Genomic DNA, 19,503 nt, shown 5'->3' on the forward strand with positions numbered 1-19,503 from the left:
AGGAGATGTTAGGATCTCAGCACCTTCCTCAGTCTTCACTTCCCAGTCACCACGAGGTTATGGTCCATCCCTCCATTGTGTGCTGCCTAGCAACAGACCCAGAAGGAACAAGGTCAAGTAACTATGGAATGAATGACCCGCCGCAACCGTGAGCCAGAATAAACCTTCATTTCTTTAACACAGCTCGTCTTCCTTTTACTCCCTGTTGCTGTGATACAACACTGTGACAGAAGTCGAAAAGATTTGTTTGGCTCCATCCCAGGGGTTGGGGTGAGGCAGCAGGAGCCTGAACAAGCTGGTCACCTCACATCCACAGACCAGAGCAGAGAGAGCAATGAGTGAATGTATCCATGCTGCTGTTCATCTCATGGTTCCACTCTCATATGTTCCAGGATCTCCTGCTCAGGGAATGGTACCACCCACAGAGGGGAGGTCTGCCCACTCATCAAGACAGCCTCCCACAGACAGGCCCACAGACCCACCTCAGCTACACAGTCCCTCATTGTGACTTCCTTCCCAGGTGACTGAAGGTCATGTCAAGTTAACAGAGTTAACCATCACGTTGTGTATTTCAAGTGGAAAGCTTAGACCTCTGTGACCCTCTCAGATGCTGCTTTCATCCGCTGGGGGGATGGGCTCCTCCGCACTATGGCTAAGGAAACTACTAGATAAACCCCGAGTTCTAGGGATGCAGGCTGAGTGCATCGCCTGTTTCAGTTCCTTGTCTTAACTGCAACCCTGTGAGGTGGTTGGTTTTGAGGAAACCGAAGCCCAGGGAAGTGAAGTGCATCATCTAAAAATCACACAGCCGTGACTGCAGACCGGGGCGGAGCCTGCTTTTGTCTGACTCTGGCAACATTCTTGGAGCTCCTTGTCCTGAGTGAACTGAGGATCGATAGCGGCATGCAGCCTTTCTGCTTACCTGAGCAGGTCTGATGACCCTGCAGAGACCTGAGAGTCATGGTTAGAGGTTCTGGGAACACCAAGTAGAAATGACTGCTTAGATAACACCCTGAGTCTCTGCGACACCAAGCAGGGAATCCAAACACCAGAAAGTTCTACCACAGAGCATAGTCACATAGCAGGTGATTGATGTGTTGCGAAAAAGGAGGGCCATCTTAATTTGGGGCTAAATGTTATCAAATAATTACCTGGATTTTAAAAATCTCTGTAAACTTGGCTCTACTTTAAGCAGTGTTCCCTGTTAGTGAAATTTCCAAACCAGCCAGCATAAAATAAGTTGCCTCTGAGCTGCTGGACATTAGTTCAGTGTTTGAAGATAACTGGCAGAAATTATTTAGGTCATGGGAGAGATAACTGCTTCATACCGCCGTCAAGTATTTGTCAAGAGCTCAGTGATAAGGACCTTTCAAAAGGAAGTGAGCTCTTCCCCAGCCTGCACATAACAGTTACTGAGCCCATGCGAGCTATTGACAGCGCATTTAAACCGTCCTCCCAGAGCTCAATCTTGCCTTACTAGTGAGGTCACTTAAAACCTCCAATTTCAACCCACTGCACGAAGGCTTACTGGAGTGGATAATGAGTCAGGGAATGGGGCATGTGCCTTAGTTTAGCAGGAAATGAAACCATTTCTCCCATAGCAAATGTATCCTCCTCAGTAGACAGTTTTGATTTTGCTGCATGAGATTGTGCTTGTTGATTTAGTTATGTATTGCTTTCTGTTCAGAGGCAAGACGTGTTCCACCTGAATGGACAAGCCTGGAATCCCTTGTTCCTCATAATCTGTGGAGACAAAAATGTATTAGCAAGTTTTGGTGCAAAGCCTCGTTGTTCTTGAAGAATGGCACTGTGGGCCGGAAAGGTGGCTCAGCAGGTGAAGGTGCTTGCTGTTCAAGCCCGGTGTCATGAATCCGATTCCTGGAATGTTCTTAAGGTGGAAGGAGAGAATCAGCTGCAGGAAATTGTTGTCTGGCCTCCACATGTATACCCCCAAACACACCGAACACACCCAACAGTAACGATGGCTAATACAAGTGGTGCTGCATTTGCACCAAGGTTACCTGACCAGCTCCTTCCTAGGTCCAACAGACATCTTTCATTTTTCCACTCGTGAATTTTTTATAAGAATTTAAGGCAATTGTGCCATTTTGTTGGCTTGTTTTTTTTCTAGAATGATATTCAGTCAAGGAAAGAATGAACTCTTTCTCTGTTAATGAGAAACTTAATCCCTCTTGTCCATTCAAGTTTATATTATTTGATGCAGTGGTTCTTGACTTAGAGCATTTGTCAATGTCAAGTGACATTTTTGGTCATTTAAACTAGACATGGAAAGTGACATTAGCACCCATGGGTAAAGGCAGCAGTAGAGAAAAATGCAGTGTGATGCTCAAGGCATCCCCAGAACAAGAAATTATTTAGCCTAAATGTCAGTAGAGCCAAGGTGAGTGCCTGTTTTACTGCGGCCCCTCTCTGTTTTCCATATTGAACTGCTGTGCATGTTCTATGACTAACCTTGTGTTCCTGTCCTGTTCCTGCCGGCTCCTTGGTTTTCTCCACCTCACTCTCATTTTGAACGTGTGGTTTATTTCCATTGTCTCTGTCTCTTGCTCCCTCACTCCTATAGAACCCCAAGAATTGGTTTTCTTCTTTCCCCTCCTTAGAACAGGCTCAAGTCCATGTTCTGTACAGCCTAGAGAATGACCTACTATGGTTGTTGTGCTTTGGGTTTTGAATGAGTGAGTTCATTAAGTACGTAGCAAGAAGAAGTAAATAATAAACAGCAGCAGAATCAGCAGATAGATGACAGAACACCTTCAAATCAAGGCCTTACAGACGTCTAGTGGAAATCACTGGGAAAGCTCCATTAGCAGGAGTTCCTGATTGAGTGAGGCCTGGGAGGAGCGGAGTGGCCCCTCGGGGGGCCTTCCAAGTAAGAGGATAACAGAAAGGTGGCTTATAGCCTCCCAGCAGAAATCAATGGGGGGTGGGGGGTAAGACAGTCAACTGCAGTGCGGAGCAGTGTCCCCAGGGGCGAGTTCCTGTCCCCTCCTTCACAATGCAAACATTTTTATAGTAGGGGTTAAACAATAGTCACTTTGGCTGGGAATAATTTACCTTCTGGCTGTTCTCAAGGACACAGTGTCTTTAATGTGCTTGCTGTTTTTCCCTCACCCTGTTAGAGAGCTGTGGGAGCAGCCTGCCACAGCCTGTCCCCCAGGACAGGGGGCTTTGGAGGACATTTGACATAAACATGTTTGAGTCTGAAGTGGGGGTGCCCACCTTGCTTCCACACGCAGCTTCTTGGTGAGCTCAGACAGCACATGACAATTTACCAACATAATATACATGACAGAGCATCAGTTAGATCATTGTGTTTGTCCCTAGATCTTTCTCCATCTCTGATTGAGATCCCCCTGGAACCAAACAGAACCAAGTATGTGTCTCAGACACAGAAGCTCATGTTCTGCTGGCCTTGCTTCCTCTCAGCATATTCCTCTGTTACGAACTGACGACTCCTCTGTGTCCCAATATTCCTGTGTTCATCACCTCTTCGTATCCCAACTGAGGATATGTCCCAGAGCCAACCCTCTGAGGTAGATTCCTGTGCTCCCTGGAGCCACCCCACTTCAGTGGACACATTACTAATCTTCCTAGACATGCCTTCCCCAGACATGCATCAAGCTTCCACTGTCTATCAGACCCTGAACTGTTCTTGCTCTACCACTTCCTGGCCACCTGCTCTTGATTATACCCCACCCACCTAAATGAAGTCACTTAATCTTTATGAAGAGTTTCTCCTCCAATGTCATAGACTATTCTCTGGTGGGGACATATATTAATGGAGCACAATCTCTTCCCTGGGGGAGCTCATTAACTAGCAAGTAATACAAGTCTCTCAAGCTCTGATTCAGAGCTAAAATAGATGTGGCCCCTCCCAGGCCACAAATGCCCAGCAGGGTAAGGCTGCTTTTCAGCTCAGCCTGGAAGCTGAGCAGCTGACCCTTCTGAAGCACAGCCTGCTTCTGACACTATTTGTGGTACCTAATCATTAAATATTGCAAGAGCAAGAAAGTTCAGAGCATGTGAATTAATATATTGTATGAGTCATGTATGTATAATAGAGAATGTTTTTAAAACAGAACCCAAAACAGAACTTAACAAAAGGTGAACTTTAAAAATAAATATAAATATAATGAGTGTGACAAATTAATGACAACTGTAAATTAGCAACAGGAATGCTAACTGTAAATACTAATTATGCACAGAATTCTCACTTAACCCCACTGGAAACTTTACACATACCTCCTTTGGCTCTATTACTCTCTCCTCTTCACAGAACAAGTAATGGGGTGAACAAGACAGGGCAATGGATTCCTTCTATATTGGTTTGCAAGGGCTAGGAGCAAAAAGATCACACACTGGGTGGCTCCACGCACTGTCTTACAGTTCTGGTTTCTCCTGAGGCCTCTGTATTCGGCTTGTGGATAGTGGCCTCTTCCTGTATCCTCACATGGCTGTCCCTCTGTGCATCTGACCTTGATCTGCTCTTACAAGGACATTCATGGTGTTGGATTAGGGACCAGCCCAGTGACCTCATTAAATGACCTCTTTAAAGACTTACTTCCAAGCTTAAGTAGTCACATTCTGAGGGACTGCTATTAGATCTCCCACATAAGACTTGGGGTCATTACTCAGCCCATAGCATGCTCCCCTCAAGTCATGAATAGGCAAAAGGGGGGAGAGTGCTTCTAGACCAGAAGGAGCTGCAGTGGGTAGACAGCTGCCGTCAGGAAATGGCGGACTTACTCCTAATGGTGGGAGCCGACCTCTTTCAAAGAGGGACTGCAGTGTAGGGAAGAGGAGAGAGCTCCTCCTGTCCTCTGATCTTCCATGGAGTGACCACTGTCAATCCCAGCTGGAATCCAGGGAGACAAGGAGGAAGTGACCCCTGACTGAGCCAGAGTCTCACAAATAAGGATCAAGACTGGGCGAGGAGGTCATAGAACAGTGAGCCAGCTCTTCTCAAAGCTGGCTGCTACTAGTGCCTTCTAGGTAAAACAGTGCAGACAGGAGATATGAGCTGCATGCCCGAGCTGTGTGACATTTTCTGCAGAAGGTGCTTGGGACACTGGAGCTGATGTCTTCTAGAGACTTATAGTACGCTTTGGCACCGACAATGGACTGGGATAAAATGCTTCCTCGAGATGAGATTTAATTCTTCCGCGATGTCTTATGAAGGTGTGAGCCTTCCATTTGGGCTGACTCATGACTAACACATGTTTTCATTCTGTGGCTCTAACCCGTCTGGATGCCTTTGCTCTCTTCTAGGAGCCTGAACGTCAGTACATGCACATAGGAACCATGGTGGAGTTTGCATTTGCCCTGGTGGCCAAATTGGATGCCATCAATAAGCACTCCTTCAATGACTTCAAACTGCGCGTGGGTATGTTGTGCAAAGTGACCTGTGTGTGCGCAGTAGCAAAGACGTGGGATAAGGGATGAAGCCCCGGAATCACTGAGGACCCTGGTGATGTTGAAGTGGAGCAGTTACAAAGGCATCTTTCAGGGACCAGGGCTGGGCTGCAGATGGAAGGGCAAAAGGAAGCTGTGAGCCTCAGAGGCGCTTCTGTGCAAATTAGAAAGAAACACACCTTTGGCTGGACTCAAGGGGCTGGCACGGGACTGACCAAGCAGTCATTGAGCTGCATTTAGTCCCCAGACCCCCATCTGGCCAGCCAAGGTCGTGTCTCCCTGGCACAGAATTGCTGGCTATATGTATCTTATGGATTGAAAGCTGTTCTATTAATATAGGTACCAATGACCTGCCATCAACTAGCATTCAATCAGACTTCAGAGATAAAAGATGTAATTTAATGGTACATCTTAATCAGGGTAGTGGCACATTCTGGAAATCCCAGCACTGGGGAGGGTCAGAGGCGGGAAGATAAGGGTTCAAGCCCGTTGTAGACTACATAGGACAGTCTGGGGTACATAAGGCTCTATCTCAAAAGGCACAACAACAAAATGCATATTAAAATTACTGAAATCTAATCATACATTCATAGAGCTGCAGCCTTCAAGAACACAAAATGTGTGTCCCAGTGAGCTGTTCAGATTTTCTTCAATCTGATGGAAATCTTTAATCTTTAAAAAAAAAAAACAATAACTTTCAGTTCACTGGAAAAAAAAAAATTCCTTGATTTCAGAAAAGTTTAGCAAACTTCAAGTTGATATTTAACATGTTTCATGATGACTTGCTTTTTACAATTCTTATTTTTAAAAATGAGCATTTGAAGCCATCAACTCAGCATACAGCTGCCCCATAATATATGCATGGTTGTTGCAGGCATTCATGATTTGTAAGAACTTTCTTGACAATTTTTTGGTTTTCTTGGCAACATACTTTTCTTCTGCTGAAAGTCCACAGGAGGGTAGTTCTTATGACAAGTTCCATCTGTATGGATTTTAACTTTTCTTTGCATATAGATTTCAACTTCTTGAAAAGATAACGTAGATATTTGAAGCCATTTTCTTCCTTCTCTGTGCTTGTGACTCGGATTTTAAAACCCTCCCACTGGCAATGAGATGCATTTCTCTGCATGTGCTGCTGGTTGTCAGTATCTGAGCAGGTGGTCCTTTGTACTCTATCACCTCTCTGTGTATATGAACCTTTATCTGGACTCTGCCAAACAGAAGTGAGGCTGGCTAGGGGGCCAGGACACTACCTTGAGAGGCATGCTGTCCATGTCAAACATGTCCCTTGGGCCCTAGAGCAAAGCTTCATGTCTTGACGCCTTGGGAAATGGTGTCCTCAAGTTTTCCTAATATCCCTCTGTTACTATCACAATCCCTGGGTGCTTCATGAAGAAAAAATACTTGCTTTGCTCTCAGTTTTGGAGGCTGAAAGTGCAAGACCAGGTCCCTCCCACCCATTTGGCCTCTGGTGAGGGTAAGTCCTTCCTCTTAAAGGTTTCACCACATCAACACCTCCCTGAAGACCAAGCTCTTTGCATGGCAGATTGACCTTATCCAAACATCCATGAACAAAAACTCTGCACTGTGACATGGGGGCAAGATGGCTCTGTGGCAGTCACAAGTGGTTCAAGTGGAGTAGTGTTGTTAGAAAGGAGAAGACGGTGGGCTGGAGACACCCAGCACCTTTCTGCATCTTCACAAATCTGAAACACAGTAGCCAGATAGCTGTAGCAACACAGGGTCACGTAGGAGGGCAAAGAAGGGCAGCAGCGGGAAGCGGACTGTTCCAGATCAGGCGTTATCCAAAGACATGAGCTGTAGGCTTAGAAAAGAAACAACCAACCCCAATATAGAGCACGGAGCAAAATGCTAGGGGAGAGAGAGAATCTGCCACAGTGAAGCTGGGCAGAAAAGAGGAGGAAAGCCGCGGGAAAATCCACAGCTGTAATAGCTAATGCTCCGTAAAAACAAAGTATTAACTGGAGACTTGCACAGTGCTGATGCCTCAGCAGGGCCCACTGCACTTTCTGAGCTTGCCCACTGGCACAGTGCTGATGACTCAGCAGGGCCCGCTGCACTTCCTGAGCTTGCCCACTGTCACAGTGCTGATGCCTCAGCAGGGCCCGCTGCACTTCCTGAGCTTGCCCACTGGCACAGTGCTGATGCCTCAGCAGGGCCCGCTGTACTTCCTGAGCTTGCCCACTGGCACAGTGGAGGGAAGCCATCCTGAGCCAGAGATTGCAGTCAAATATTTCTATTGGAGTGAACAGAAGACCCTGCCATTATATCTCCCAAGCCCACAGACCTCCCCTTTTCCGCTGATTAAGCAAGCAAACCACTCAGCAAACCAGTGTGAACCCAGGAAAATGGTGGTGATATGGTTTGAAGCTCATAGCTACAGATAGACTTGGGCAAAGTAGTTTTATTGGTCTATATGAGAATTTCCCAAATCAGTGTGAACAGTGAATAGTCATCCCCAAGTTGTGTTTGTTGAGACTGCTTCCTCCTGACCACTGAATAATAACATCTCTCCACTTTTCCTTCATGTCAGCCCTTCAGGCTCCTAAGGGGGCTTAACCAACTGCTTAACCCACCTCTGAGTCCTTTTACCCAAGCCCTCAGGCTCCCCTAGGAGGTAGCTCCTCTACTTGACCTCAGTACAGGACACCATCAAATGGCTGTTCTCAGGTAGGAACATGGATTAATATTGCCAGTAAAAATGAATGCTTCCAGTAAGAGCTAGAGTCGCTCGTAGCAACATGTTCTGCATGCCAAACTATAGAATCATAAATCAAGCACACTCCTGCACCAAGCTGAGATAACCAGTTCAGGCCTCATCCTTCTCTGGGAGCTGCTGCCCAAGCAGGAGTCTGCAACTGCCAGAAGAAAAGCTGATGGATGAGGGCAGAGACAGCCCAGCATCTTGACCCGACTCCTGGGTGCTCTGACTCCTGGGTTCTCCGACTCCTGGGTGCTCTGACTCCTGGGTTCTCCGACTCCTGGGTGCTCCGACTCCTGGGTGCTCGACTCCTGGGTGCTCCGACTCCTGGGTGCTCCGACTCCTGGGTGCTCTGACCCGTGTGACAGATCTGAGAGCTATTGTCTGGGCTGTCTAAAGTACAAGTGGGTTTTATTGAGCACAGCACAAAAGCAAAGGAGGATGGATTTCTGCCCCTTTCTCATAGCTGCACAGTTTTATGGAATAGTATTCAGACTTAGCTTCTAAGCCAACCTTTCCTGCAATCTATCACTAAGCAGGTATGTAGTCAGAAACTAAATCCCTCAGAAATGTCCTTGTTAATAACACAGAAAGATGAGCGTCCTGGATCAAGGAGAAAATGTGAGTGATCAGGAAATCTCAGCGTCTGTTTTGATACCCTCCTCCACTCTGGTCCCTTAACACTTATGGGTCTGTGTGTTTGAATTGAGTTCACGTGGTGAGGAATCACCCAACCCTTTGACGTGGGCTGAAGTGGGCTCCCCTTAGTTAGAGGTTGATCTGATAGTAGGTGCCATCTCCACATCCCACCCCTATGCAGGATACACCTTGACCTGAAACACAGTATTATTTATGGTGCTGGAAGAGGGAGGTCAGCAGAATCACTTCCTTGAAAGTGGTGGCCCAGAAATGGTGGATGTGCTCAGTGTAGACATTTAAAGTGTATTTCAGCTGGGCGTGGTGGCGCACATCTTTAATCCCAGCACTCAGGAGGCAGAGGCAGGCGGATCTCTGTGAGTTCAAGGCCAGCCTGGTCTACATAGTTCCAGGACAGCTGGAGCTACAGGGAGACCCTATCTCAAAAAGACCAAAAAAAAAGTATATTTCAAAATTAGCGTTAACTCTGTTGGGCATGGTAGCACATTCCTCTGTTCCCAGCACTTGGGAGGCTGAGGCAGGAGAGTTTTGGATTTGGGGTCAGCCTGAGCTACATAACAAGACCCTGTCTCAAAACAAAACAAACTCATGAACTGTGCACTGACTACTGGAGAAGAGTCCCATGACTATCTCCTGCGTAAAAGTCTATAGTAATGGAGAAAAACAGTTTTTTATAAAGTCCAGTTTTCTAAAGCATGCCAGTCTTACATTATTATGGAAGGAGGCTAACTGTACTGATAAACATGCTGATAAACTTCTGAATGATCGACTTCTGAATCTAGAAGGAATAGTGGACAGACTCAAGCACTGTAGCATCTTTGAGATGGTGAAATGGGACTGCTTTAGACTCTGAAGGGAGAAGTCCATGAGTTGGAGAATTAATGTTCATTTAGTGAGGACTCAAGCAGTTCTCCCATTTAAGACATTGCTGCCATTTGAATCTCGCTAAGCTATCTCTGACACATTGCAGGTATCAACCATGGACCTGTAATCGCTGGTGTCATAGGAGCGCAGAAGCCACAATATGACATCTGGGGCAACACTGTCAACGTGGCAAGCAGGATGGACAGCACCGGGGTCCTGGACAAAATACAGGTAACTCAGTCTGCTCAGCCACCCCTGGTTCTCCTGGAAATCATCCATGAGTATAATAACAAATAATAATATATGAAAACACAATTTTAAATAAGTAAGCTTGCAATTTACTGAAACCTTTTTGTTTGGAAAATAATAGTTTCTACATTAGCTATTCAGAGGAACAATAACCACATTCTGATAATGGGAAGGCTGTTGAACTTCTTTTTTAAAAAAAAAAACCTCATCCGGAAATGATTGCCTAGCAGTGTGAGGGCCAGAGCCTTGAGTGCACGGGAGGGAGGGTCCCCCTGTGCTATGCCCTCCTCTGACTCCAGCACTTGGGAAAAGACTTTGGGAGGGAGAGTGATCTACAGTTCAGATCACAGATAGCCCTGCCTTTCTGGGAAGGGTAAGGTATGGAATTGGAAGGACAGAAGACAGAGAAGTGGCAGGAGATGAAGACAAGAAGGACTTGAATAAAATCAGCCTAGCATGATGTTTCAAGAGCTAGAAATGACCCCAAAGCCCTGGAATCCACACAAGGGAGAGAGAACATCTGAGAAATCAAAGCAACAACTGGAAAATAAAAAAGTCATTTCATGTTACTATCCCCATTGCTCATTACATCAGTATCAGCCATGGTTAAAGGAACTCTAATTACAAGAGCACTAATCACGGTCTAGGAAGAGAATAACATTGCTGTAAAGATAACAAGAAAAAAAATGTTCTAGATATATGCTGAGACTACCCCAGTGCTGCAGGTGAGCACGGTCAGTGTGGATGAAGGACCACAGACCAAGGGAGAGTGTGAAAGAGAGGCTACCCAGGGGGCAGCTGTGGCCCTTGGAGTCTGTTTTAGCTCTCTAGTTCCGCTCACACTGAGCTACGCCCCTTGGCTGGAGCAGGGAACGTGTCAGTTGCCCTGTGCCCTCACACTGGAGCACGGGTTATGTCTAAGACAGCAGCCACACATCAGTAATCGCAGCTATGTAGTTGCCTGTATGATAATATCCTAACAGAGGAATTCTCTTGGACCACAATGGGTAGAAACTGTGTGAAGGTGTCCATTGAGGAGGTAGGGAGTAAACAGATGAGGAAGGGAAGGGGGTTCAAGGTTGCTTTTCAAGAACTGTGGTGAGCTTCTCCCTCACATTTCTATATAGGCCCCAGTCAAGGACTTCCTCTCCTCCCTGGAGCTGGCTCTTAGCAAATGATTGATGCATGCCCGAGGTCCCCTAGACAGTCCCACTGGAGGGGTACAACAGCCACCCTAACAGCCCCACTCAGCAGTAAGTAGTATGATCATTATTGCCCAGATTCCCTGACAGCAGTTAGGGTTAGCCTCATCTGAAAGGGAACTGGTGACTGATGACAGGAGACAGAAATGGGGCAGGCAATTTAGAGATAGGAGCCTCAATTTTTGTTTTGACCCTAAGCCAGAAATGTCCTTGGTCCTTTCCTGGCTGGAGGCCAGAAATGCGAAACCTGTTCAGGAACTCTGATCTCTTGCCCCTTCCCTAAATTATTTTAGGCTTGCCTCTTCCAAGGAGGGAGTGGCACAGTAGCACCACACCTTGAAGCTTTGAACCTCACCTCTTGCTTCTCTCATAGCTCTAGAAATGTGAAGATCAGCTTTGCCGTTCCTGGGGCTGAGATCATCGTATGAAAAGATGAGGGCGTGTGGGCTTTGTTCTAAGTTTCATCCCTAGCCTTGGGCGGAGACCTGGCATTCCGAGCTACCCAAAAGGAGTTGGGAGGAATAATTCTCCCCTTAATCTGGTGATACACTTTTCCTTCCCAGAAGCCTCTTCTCAGTGCAGATGCCTGCAGCCACTTGCACAGAACACCACAGCTCTGTCCGGAGTTAGGACTCAGAAAGGCAAAACTTTTTCTTTTGCTTTTCTTTATCTATTTTTCAGGTACTAGCCTAAGACTAAGCCGCTTTCCCTGGTACTCTGGGCTCCCTGGCTCTTTCTCTGAAGCCCCCCTCTCCTTTGGCCGTGGGGATGCTTGTCGACCTCCGTGGCTGGATCCTTTCTCTTCTCTATCTCCCGTCTCCTGGCAACTGGCGAGATTTACAGCCTACGTCCCTGTTGTTTTTCTCTTAAACTCCAGTGAAATTATCCTTGGGCTTCAAAAACGAAAACAATCCGTGTTGAACATGGGTGATGCCCACAGGATAGAGGCAGTTGAGAACGGTGGTCTGAGGTCATGAAGGTGAAAGGAGGAGACTGGGTGTGGGTGTGGCTAGAGAACAGCTCACACAAAGGAAGGCGGTCCCTTGTATTCTGGGGAGAAAATGGAGACTGGCACAGGGCTGTTGTGCAGGAGGGGAAACGGGCTGCTCTTCACGCCAATACGTGAACAAAGATCTAAGAAACAAACAGTAACAACAAATCAAGAATGTTGGCGTTACATTTTTAGCTTACATCATCTTTAACTTTGGGATAATGTATGTGGAATGGCAAATATGTTCCCAAGGTTTCGATGTAGTTTTAAATATATTTGTAGTAAAATTGCGCATCCCTGGCCAACCTGAGGTCTTCTTTTGACTGGGAAGGAACTTGTCCCTATCAAGGGCTCACCTTCCCACTCAGCTACATCCCAGAATGTTCCGGATCTGATGGTTCTTTTTAATATTTTATTCATCTCCTGGCAACTATGTGAACCTTGAGTAAGCCTCAAAACCCAGACTGTGAGCCCTTACCAGTCCCTGTGTAACATGAGTCAGTGTTTTCTGTATCTCTAAGGAACTTTTGACTTTACACTCCATGTGATACGGTGCCTGTCAGCCACTTAGAGCATCTCCACAGACTGACTGAGGAGGAAGCAGGGCAGATCTTTGCTGGAAAAAGTGAGGGTGCTTGCAGGTTGCTCCCTGGGCTGAGTCCGAAGCTGATGCAGGCATCCGGTGGGCTTCCTCCTGAGGCTGTAGCCTACTCTTGTTCCCCTTATAGTCATGCTTCCATGGTTGGAGGACAGAGAAAGTAATGAAAAACGTCAACGCCATTAGCAAGCTGTCCCTGCGCCTGAGGAACACATTCCTTCTTCATTAAAAGCACCCAGTTCCCACCATGTTTTCTAATAAAACCCAAAGAACAACAGGATGCCTTCCCTGCAATCCCCCCAGATTTCTCCCAGACCTAGAAGAATTGTTGGTGATCATGAGCACAGTACTGACCGCTCCGATGGATGCTGACCCCTGCCCCCAAGCCAGTGTCTGCCCTCAAGCCCTCTCTCAGCCTCTCGCAACGGAGTCCAAGGAAGCTGGCTTGTTGCTGTTGAGGTTGGCATCCCGGCAGCCTGCACCAAGGCACCAGGCAGTGTTCATTCCCAAATCCGAAGTGCTAGAGCATTGTTTCCACAGATGCTCAAGGGTACCATACCTGCTGGACCCAGGAATGTCATCTACATGGCCAGGTCCCCTAGCTGCCCTAGGAACAACCGTGTCATCTCTGGTGGTGGTGAAGACTCTTCATGTCTTTCTCATATGGTTCCAAAGCAACGCTGCCAGGGTTCTCTTAGAAAACAACCCCACTCCACCCAAGACCAGCTCACCTCCTTGGGGAGTCTGAATGGAGGCCTGAAGGCCTGACAGGTGTGGCCTCCTCCAGCTGGGCCTCCTTGCTAGATGACCTGTGCCTCACCAATTCTCTGCTGCAGAGAATGGCATGTTCTTGAAGTGCCCCTCATACTCCCGCAGAGAAACCATAGGCAGCTGGATCCCCCGAGGAAGGTGTAGTGCTGGGTCTCCTATAGCTTGGTGCAGCACTGGCTCTACATGAGATGGTGCAAAGCTGAACAGAGGGTCACTCTCTTCCACTCGAAGGGAAGCCATCCCATGAGGATGCTTCAGTGCTTCGAAGTATCAACCTGCACGTAATTCAGCAGTGTGGGGCACCTGGGGTACATGGCAGGAAACAGTGAGCTGCAACATATGGTGGGGAGTACAGAGGGGCTCCCTCCATTAGCAGCCCTGTCAGTGCAGTGGAGTAAAGGAACCTTCAGACCAGATGAGAGTGCCATGTGCACGCTAATGCTGGTGCAGATCCTGCGGTCCCTCCTGGCTTGGGGTGACTCCGTGCATACTACACCTGGAAGCTGTGTGCACTGCAGGGCCGAAGTCCTGCTCAGGGTGCTCCCTCCTTTCTGTCTAAAAGTCTGTTCATGAAGTGCCGATCATAATAGTTTGTGAGCACTAGCCCAAATCCCAGCAGTAACATGGTTTTGATTTCCCTTCTCTCCATGTCTCATCTGTGTGAACACCCACCTCCATGTGGTTGAAACTATATTCTGGATCTAAGCTTGGAGGAATCAGTTTAGTGTTCATCCGTCACCTCACTCATGGCATCAGTCCCAGCAACACCACAGATTTCTTTTTTATCTTGTTTTTGTAGCAATCCTAATTTAGTATTGATTGTTTGAGAAGTCCATACGTGTGTATGCATTTTCATCAAATCTACCCCCATTCTTTCTCTTCCAACTCCTCCTCTTTCCCCACATCACTTTTCCCTTCCAACTTCAGGGATTCATTTTTTTTTCTTTTAAACCCACTGAGTCCACCTAGTACCACCTGTATGTGCATGAGTGTACGGGAGCGTGAGGAGCCTCTCAGGGCCCATATCCCTGAGGAAAACTTTCCCTCCCCGGGCAGCCATCAGTTACCATTAGCTCCTCAGATAAAGGTGGGATGTCAGGATCCCCTCTCCCATCCTATGGTGTCTAATAAAGGCATTGTCTCCCCACTTTAGGGTAACTCCACTCAACTCCTTTTCTCTGTGTGTATGTATATACAATTGTCTTTTTCAAAGGTCTTCAGTATTAGTCATCCCTCCATACACAATGGGTTTCTTAAACTTGAAAATTACTTGACTTTTTGGCTTTTTCCAGTTTTTTTCAAGCCAGTACTAAGCATTATCTTGAATTATTTTCCCGCAGATTACTCTTTTTACTAATTTCTCAGGGATGGAATCACTAGGTCAGAAAGCAGGAAACGGTCTCAGCTCTTTGACCTTGTATTAAAGTGGGTTGAGTTGACTTGGGAAGTAAACCATTTTCTGCCTGTTCCCATGGCCTACAGGTTACCGAAGAGACAAGCCTCATCCTCCAGACGCTTGGCTACACATGCACATGTCGAGGCATAATCAATGTGAAAGGAAAGGGGAACCTGACGACGTACTTTGTAAACACAGAGATGTCACGGTCCCTCTCCCAGAGCAACGTGGCATCCTGAAAAGTTGCCCAGTTCCTGGCAAGCAGCGTACATGTCCAGGAAGGTACCACGCACTTTTGACTGCAGCCTCTGTCCCTTGTTTTGATGTACGTGCTCTGTCCCGTCCTCTGGAGCCCTTCAGACTAGTTCCTTTGACCCAGTGGCATACCGTTTGGTGTCTATATGTGCCCAGATCGTCCGTCCTGCCACTTGCACTGTGCTTACTCCTAAGTGAAAGGACAAGAAAAGTATTTAAAGAACTGGTAAAGAGGAGAGAGGCGAACACAAATTCTTAAGGCAATAAAACTGGGGGGTGTATATTATCTTCTGGCGCATGTTCTTTTCTGGAAAATACGGTAGCTCGCAACTGCATCCACTAGTCTGATATTCAAACACACAGTATTTGTGAATAAGTTGATTCTGTCTCCCGAAGTGACCTCTGTGCTCTCCCATGTGTCTCAATGCCAGAGGTCACCGTGGGCCTCGGCCGGGACTCCCGGCTCTCGTCACCTTGCTCTGTTGTCTCTCACGGCAGCCACACATTGCCACCCATCACCAGAATTAGTCCTCACAGCGTAGGACCAGTTTTGTACCAACCTCATCTGATGTTTGGATGCCATTTGTCTTTTGTAAGGTTAATTCATTAAAAGTTTTATGTACTTTGGTTTCTTGTGCCTGCATCTTTTCCTTTCTTCCTCCTGTGGTTTACTCCAGACAGCATGAAAGTGTGTTTTCCATTCTCTCCCTTTTGGCTTCATTGTTTGAGAAAGAGTCCAGAAGCTAAGCCCGAGATGCCCTTGAGGAATGATGATGGAGATGAGGTATGTGATGCAGAAAATTATGACATGACTCCTCTGGAATGAGACTCCGTGCTCAGTGTATCTAATGGCCGGGTTTTAATTTTACTATCTCTTGGGAATATTTTCAGGAGCACACATTTTGACGATAAAAATTGCATACAAGCTACAGAGCACCCCTTCTGCATACTAGGTTCTTGTGCAGCTTAATACCTTGCCAAGGCTTGCAGACTCACACAGCATAAGAATTGTTTCAACCAGCTCTGTAAATCAGGCGTCACAATAGCTTGAACTACCCGGAGAAGCTGCTGAAGCCCCACAAGCTGCCTATTATGTCTGAGGAGCTTAAGACACAGAGCCAATGTTTACACATCTGTCAAGAAAGAAGGCCTAGAAAAACTTGTCCTGGCAATTTTTTTTTTTCCTTTTAACATAAAGAAATTATACTTTGCCAAGAGAAGAAAAAGGGAGCATTCAGGCAGAGCAAATGTTTCAAAGCAAAAGTCTGTAAGTAACAGCCTGATCTCGCAAACTTGGTTTCCTTTGTTAGCTCAGGGCAGGCATCTGTAGGAGACAGAGAACCCAGACAGGCTCCTGGGGAGCAGTGGATTACAGGAGCCCGGAAAGGAAGCAAAAACCAGTTTGACTCTCGGCTGACTTTCACTAGCTGTGTATCTTGGAACACATCTCTTAATTCCTCTAATTCCTCCTTGAAAGCTCATGGTATCTGCTTGTGATTAAATGAACTAATGACTGTGAGAGTGCTTGGCAGTCCCCAGCGTGCTCCTGCCAGTGTGGTCACAGGACATACACAGCTGCTATGCTAGGACTTAGACTCAGAACCACCCTTCATCGCCCAAGTGTGAATGCAGCGTGGCCTTTTCAATTTTCTGTGTCAATCAGGCATTTTTTGATCCTGCAATCGCAACTAAGGATTGACTTTAATACACTTACATCTCCAAAATGGAAATTAAAGGAAAAACTTCAATCAGGGCCTTGCCCTTCCCTCGAACTGAAATCTAGCTGAGGATGCTGCAGGATTCCAGTGAGTTCAAACTGGACCCATTGATAATTTGCAGTAGCAATGAGCAGAAGTATCCATTGGATCCTTCCTCCCTGTAGCCCCAGCTAGCCTGGAACTCTGTAGACCAGGCTGGCCTCAGTCTCACAGAGATCCCCCTGCCTCTGCCTCCTGAGTGCTTGGATTAAGGGCATGTGCTACCATGCCTGGCCCTCCCTTACATCTTTACAAGTTGCATTAGGCCACCTGCCCTGGTAAATATCACTTGGATATTCACCAAGCTCCCTCAAACAGTACCCCATGGAGACAGTAAACTTGGGTTTGTGGTAAAAAGAACCCACGTGGCTAGAAACCAGAGCTAAATTACCAGTCTGAACCATTAATAGAATTTGGAAAATAGCTATTGTCATTTGTCAAAGTCTATCTATCTTGCACAGCTCTATACCTACCCTGCCTTCTCCAAGGAGGATCCTAGCCAGCAACAGTAGCATCTCCAGCAACTTGTTACAAACACATGTTCTCAGACCAAACCTGATCTGCCGAAGCAGAAATCTGGACCAACTCACTACTCTGTTTTAGCTAACAAAGTCCCAGGTAACTTCCATCCTCTTTAAATTCCCCAGTGATTCAGATGACCCTCCCAATTTGAGACCCATCCCCTTCCATGTATACATGAAGGAACAGCTGCAAATAAGTTCAAGGTCCAATGGCTCCACAGAGGACAGCCTGTGATAGAAAGCTTGCCTGTTTCCTGAAATCCAAAGCAGTCACTCCTGATCTCCAAGCAATCAAAACATCCTCATGAGCAAAGCAGGCAAGCACAGGACTGGAAGAGACCTGCACTGGCCTGTGTCAGATCTCTCTCAAAGCTGCCCTTCACCTTTTGACTTACAGGAAACCTCTCCCTGTTTTAGCCAGGCGTAGTGGCACACGCCTTTAGTCCCAGCACTCAGGAGGCAGAGGCAAGCAGATCTCTGTGAGTTCAAGGGCAGCCTGGTCTACATAGTGAGTTCCAGACTAGCTGGGGCTATAGAAAAACCCTATCTTAAAAAGGACAAAAAAAAAAAAAATGGCTTTTGTAGAGGACCCAAGTTCAGCTCCCACCACAGCAGCTGACAACTGAAGATAACTAGCTCCAGGGGATCAGACACCACCTTCTGGCCTGTGGGCAACCCACACACAGACACACACAGACACAGACACACAGACAGACAGACAGACACACACACAATTAAATCTTCAAAAAAAAAAAAAAAAATGTCTTCACTTAAGATGACTTTAACCGGCAACCATTTACTGACTTTAAGTTGTAAACACTGGAAGGTGGACAGAAATTCATTTAATTTTCCCTTATTACCTAATCAATGTGAGATCTCTTGAATCCTTGACCAATTCCATCCCTGAGTTTTAAAGATAAGCAATATGCTGTGCGGGATGGTGCACACCTGTGACCCTAGCACTTAGGAGAAGCAAGATCTTGGAAGCTCAAGGGTAGCCTCAGATACTCAGTGAGTTTCAGGCCAGCCTGAGCTATATGAGAACCTGCCCTCAACCAAAAGAAAAAAAAATTAAAATAAGCATTAGGTTAAAACTGTAGGGTTTAACCTGAAGTAAATGAAAATAATTTGGTTGGACATTATTTCACTCAACGTATGGTTTTATCGATAAAAATAAAAAAAGCAATTTACACAAATTTCTATAACCTGGATTTCATTCATATATATTTAGTATTTTAAAAATTGTATGTGTATGAGTGTTTTGCCTGCATGTGTGTAAGTATATCCATGTCATTCAAAGCAGCAGAGCCAGAAGAAGACATCAGATCCCCTGGAACTGAAGTTAGAGATGGTTGTTAGCCACCATGTGGGTGCTGGGAACCAAACCTGGGTCTTCTATAAGAGCAGCCAGTGCTCTTAATCACTGAGCCAACTTTCCAGGCCCTCATTCATATATTTTCTATTATTTCAAATATGGCATAATGTACCCAAAAGCATCTGAAATATACTATTTCTGTTTCTTTGGTGGGGAAAAAAGCAACGACATTGAAAATAATTTTTCAGAAAAATATTTAGGAGTCACTAACCCTGAAATCGCCTGCAATTCAGCATCATTTGTGCTTAGAGAATCCTCCTTGTAGAGTCAAAACAATAAAACCAGTGATTGAGCTCCAAAATTAATTAGATCACCTGCCCATTAACTTCTGATCTATGAGATGTTTAATCACAGTGGATGAGAGACAGTTGCCTCCAAAGGATCCATTCATTAAAAGCTTAATTGATATCTTAGTGCTCAAGTGTGTGGTAAATTCTCTTACAGTGTAAACATTTCCAACATAGGTTAAAAGCAGCTGCTTCCCAAAACAAACTATCCAAAACGAAAGACATGGGGTGCAGGTGGAGTTCAGTGACACAGCGCAAAGGCCCTGGATTCAAGCCTAAAAGGTGCACAACAAAGGTTCTCATAGCTGCGATTACTTGGGGCTGGGTGATGATACACACACTCTGCACACAGCTGTGCTCTGGAAGCTCTCTATCACACAAACTTATCTATATTTGGGGTTTTCGCTTTAAAAATGATAAAATAT

The 19,503-nt window shown here is 46.2% G+C and overlaps 1 protein-coding gene across 2 annotated transcripts in view; it reads left to right on the forward strand.

Annotated features, from left to right (window-relative positions):
- Window positions 1-15,765, forward strand: part of Adcy2 (adenylate cyclase 2) — a 447,994-nt gene extending 432,229 nt beyond the window's left edge. Inside the window, exons 23-25 of one of the 2 annotated variants that reach the window (XM_008834578.2) lie at window positions 5,290-5,404; window positions 9,783-9,907; window positions 14,970-15,397. In XM_008834578.2, the coding sequence (XP_008832800.1) occupies window positions 5,290-5,404; window positions 9,783-9,907; window positions 14,970-15,122 (393 nt within the window). In that variant the 3' untranslated portion in view covers window positions 15,123-15,397. Of the gene's footprint in view, window positions 1-5,289; window positions 5,405-9,782; window positions 9,908-14,969 lie in introns of both variants that reach the window. The other variant, XM_008834577.2, reaches the window with a different exon arrangement.
- Window positions 15,766-19,503: the final 3,738 nt, after the last annotated feature.

Source organism: Nannospalax galili, unplaced genomic scaffold (genome assembly GCF_000622305.1).
Source record: "Nannospalax galili isolate Female #2095 unplaced genomic scaffold, S.galili_v1.0 scaffold197, whole genome shotgun sequence".
NCBI classification, from domain to species: Eukaryota; Metazoa; Chordata; class Mammalia; order Rodentia; family Spalacidae; genus Nannospalax; species Nannospalax galili.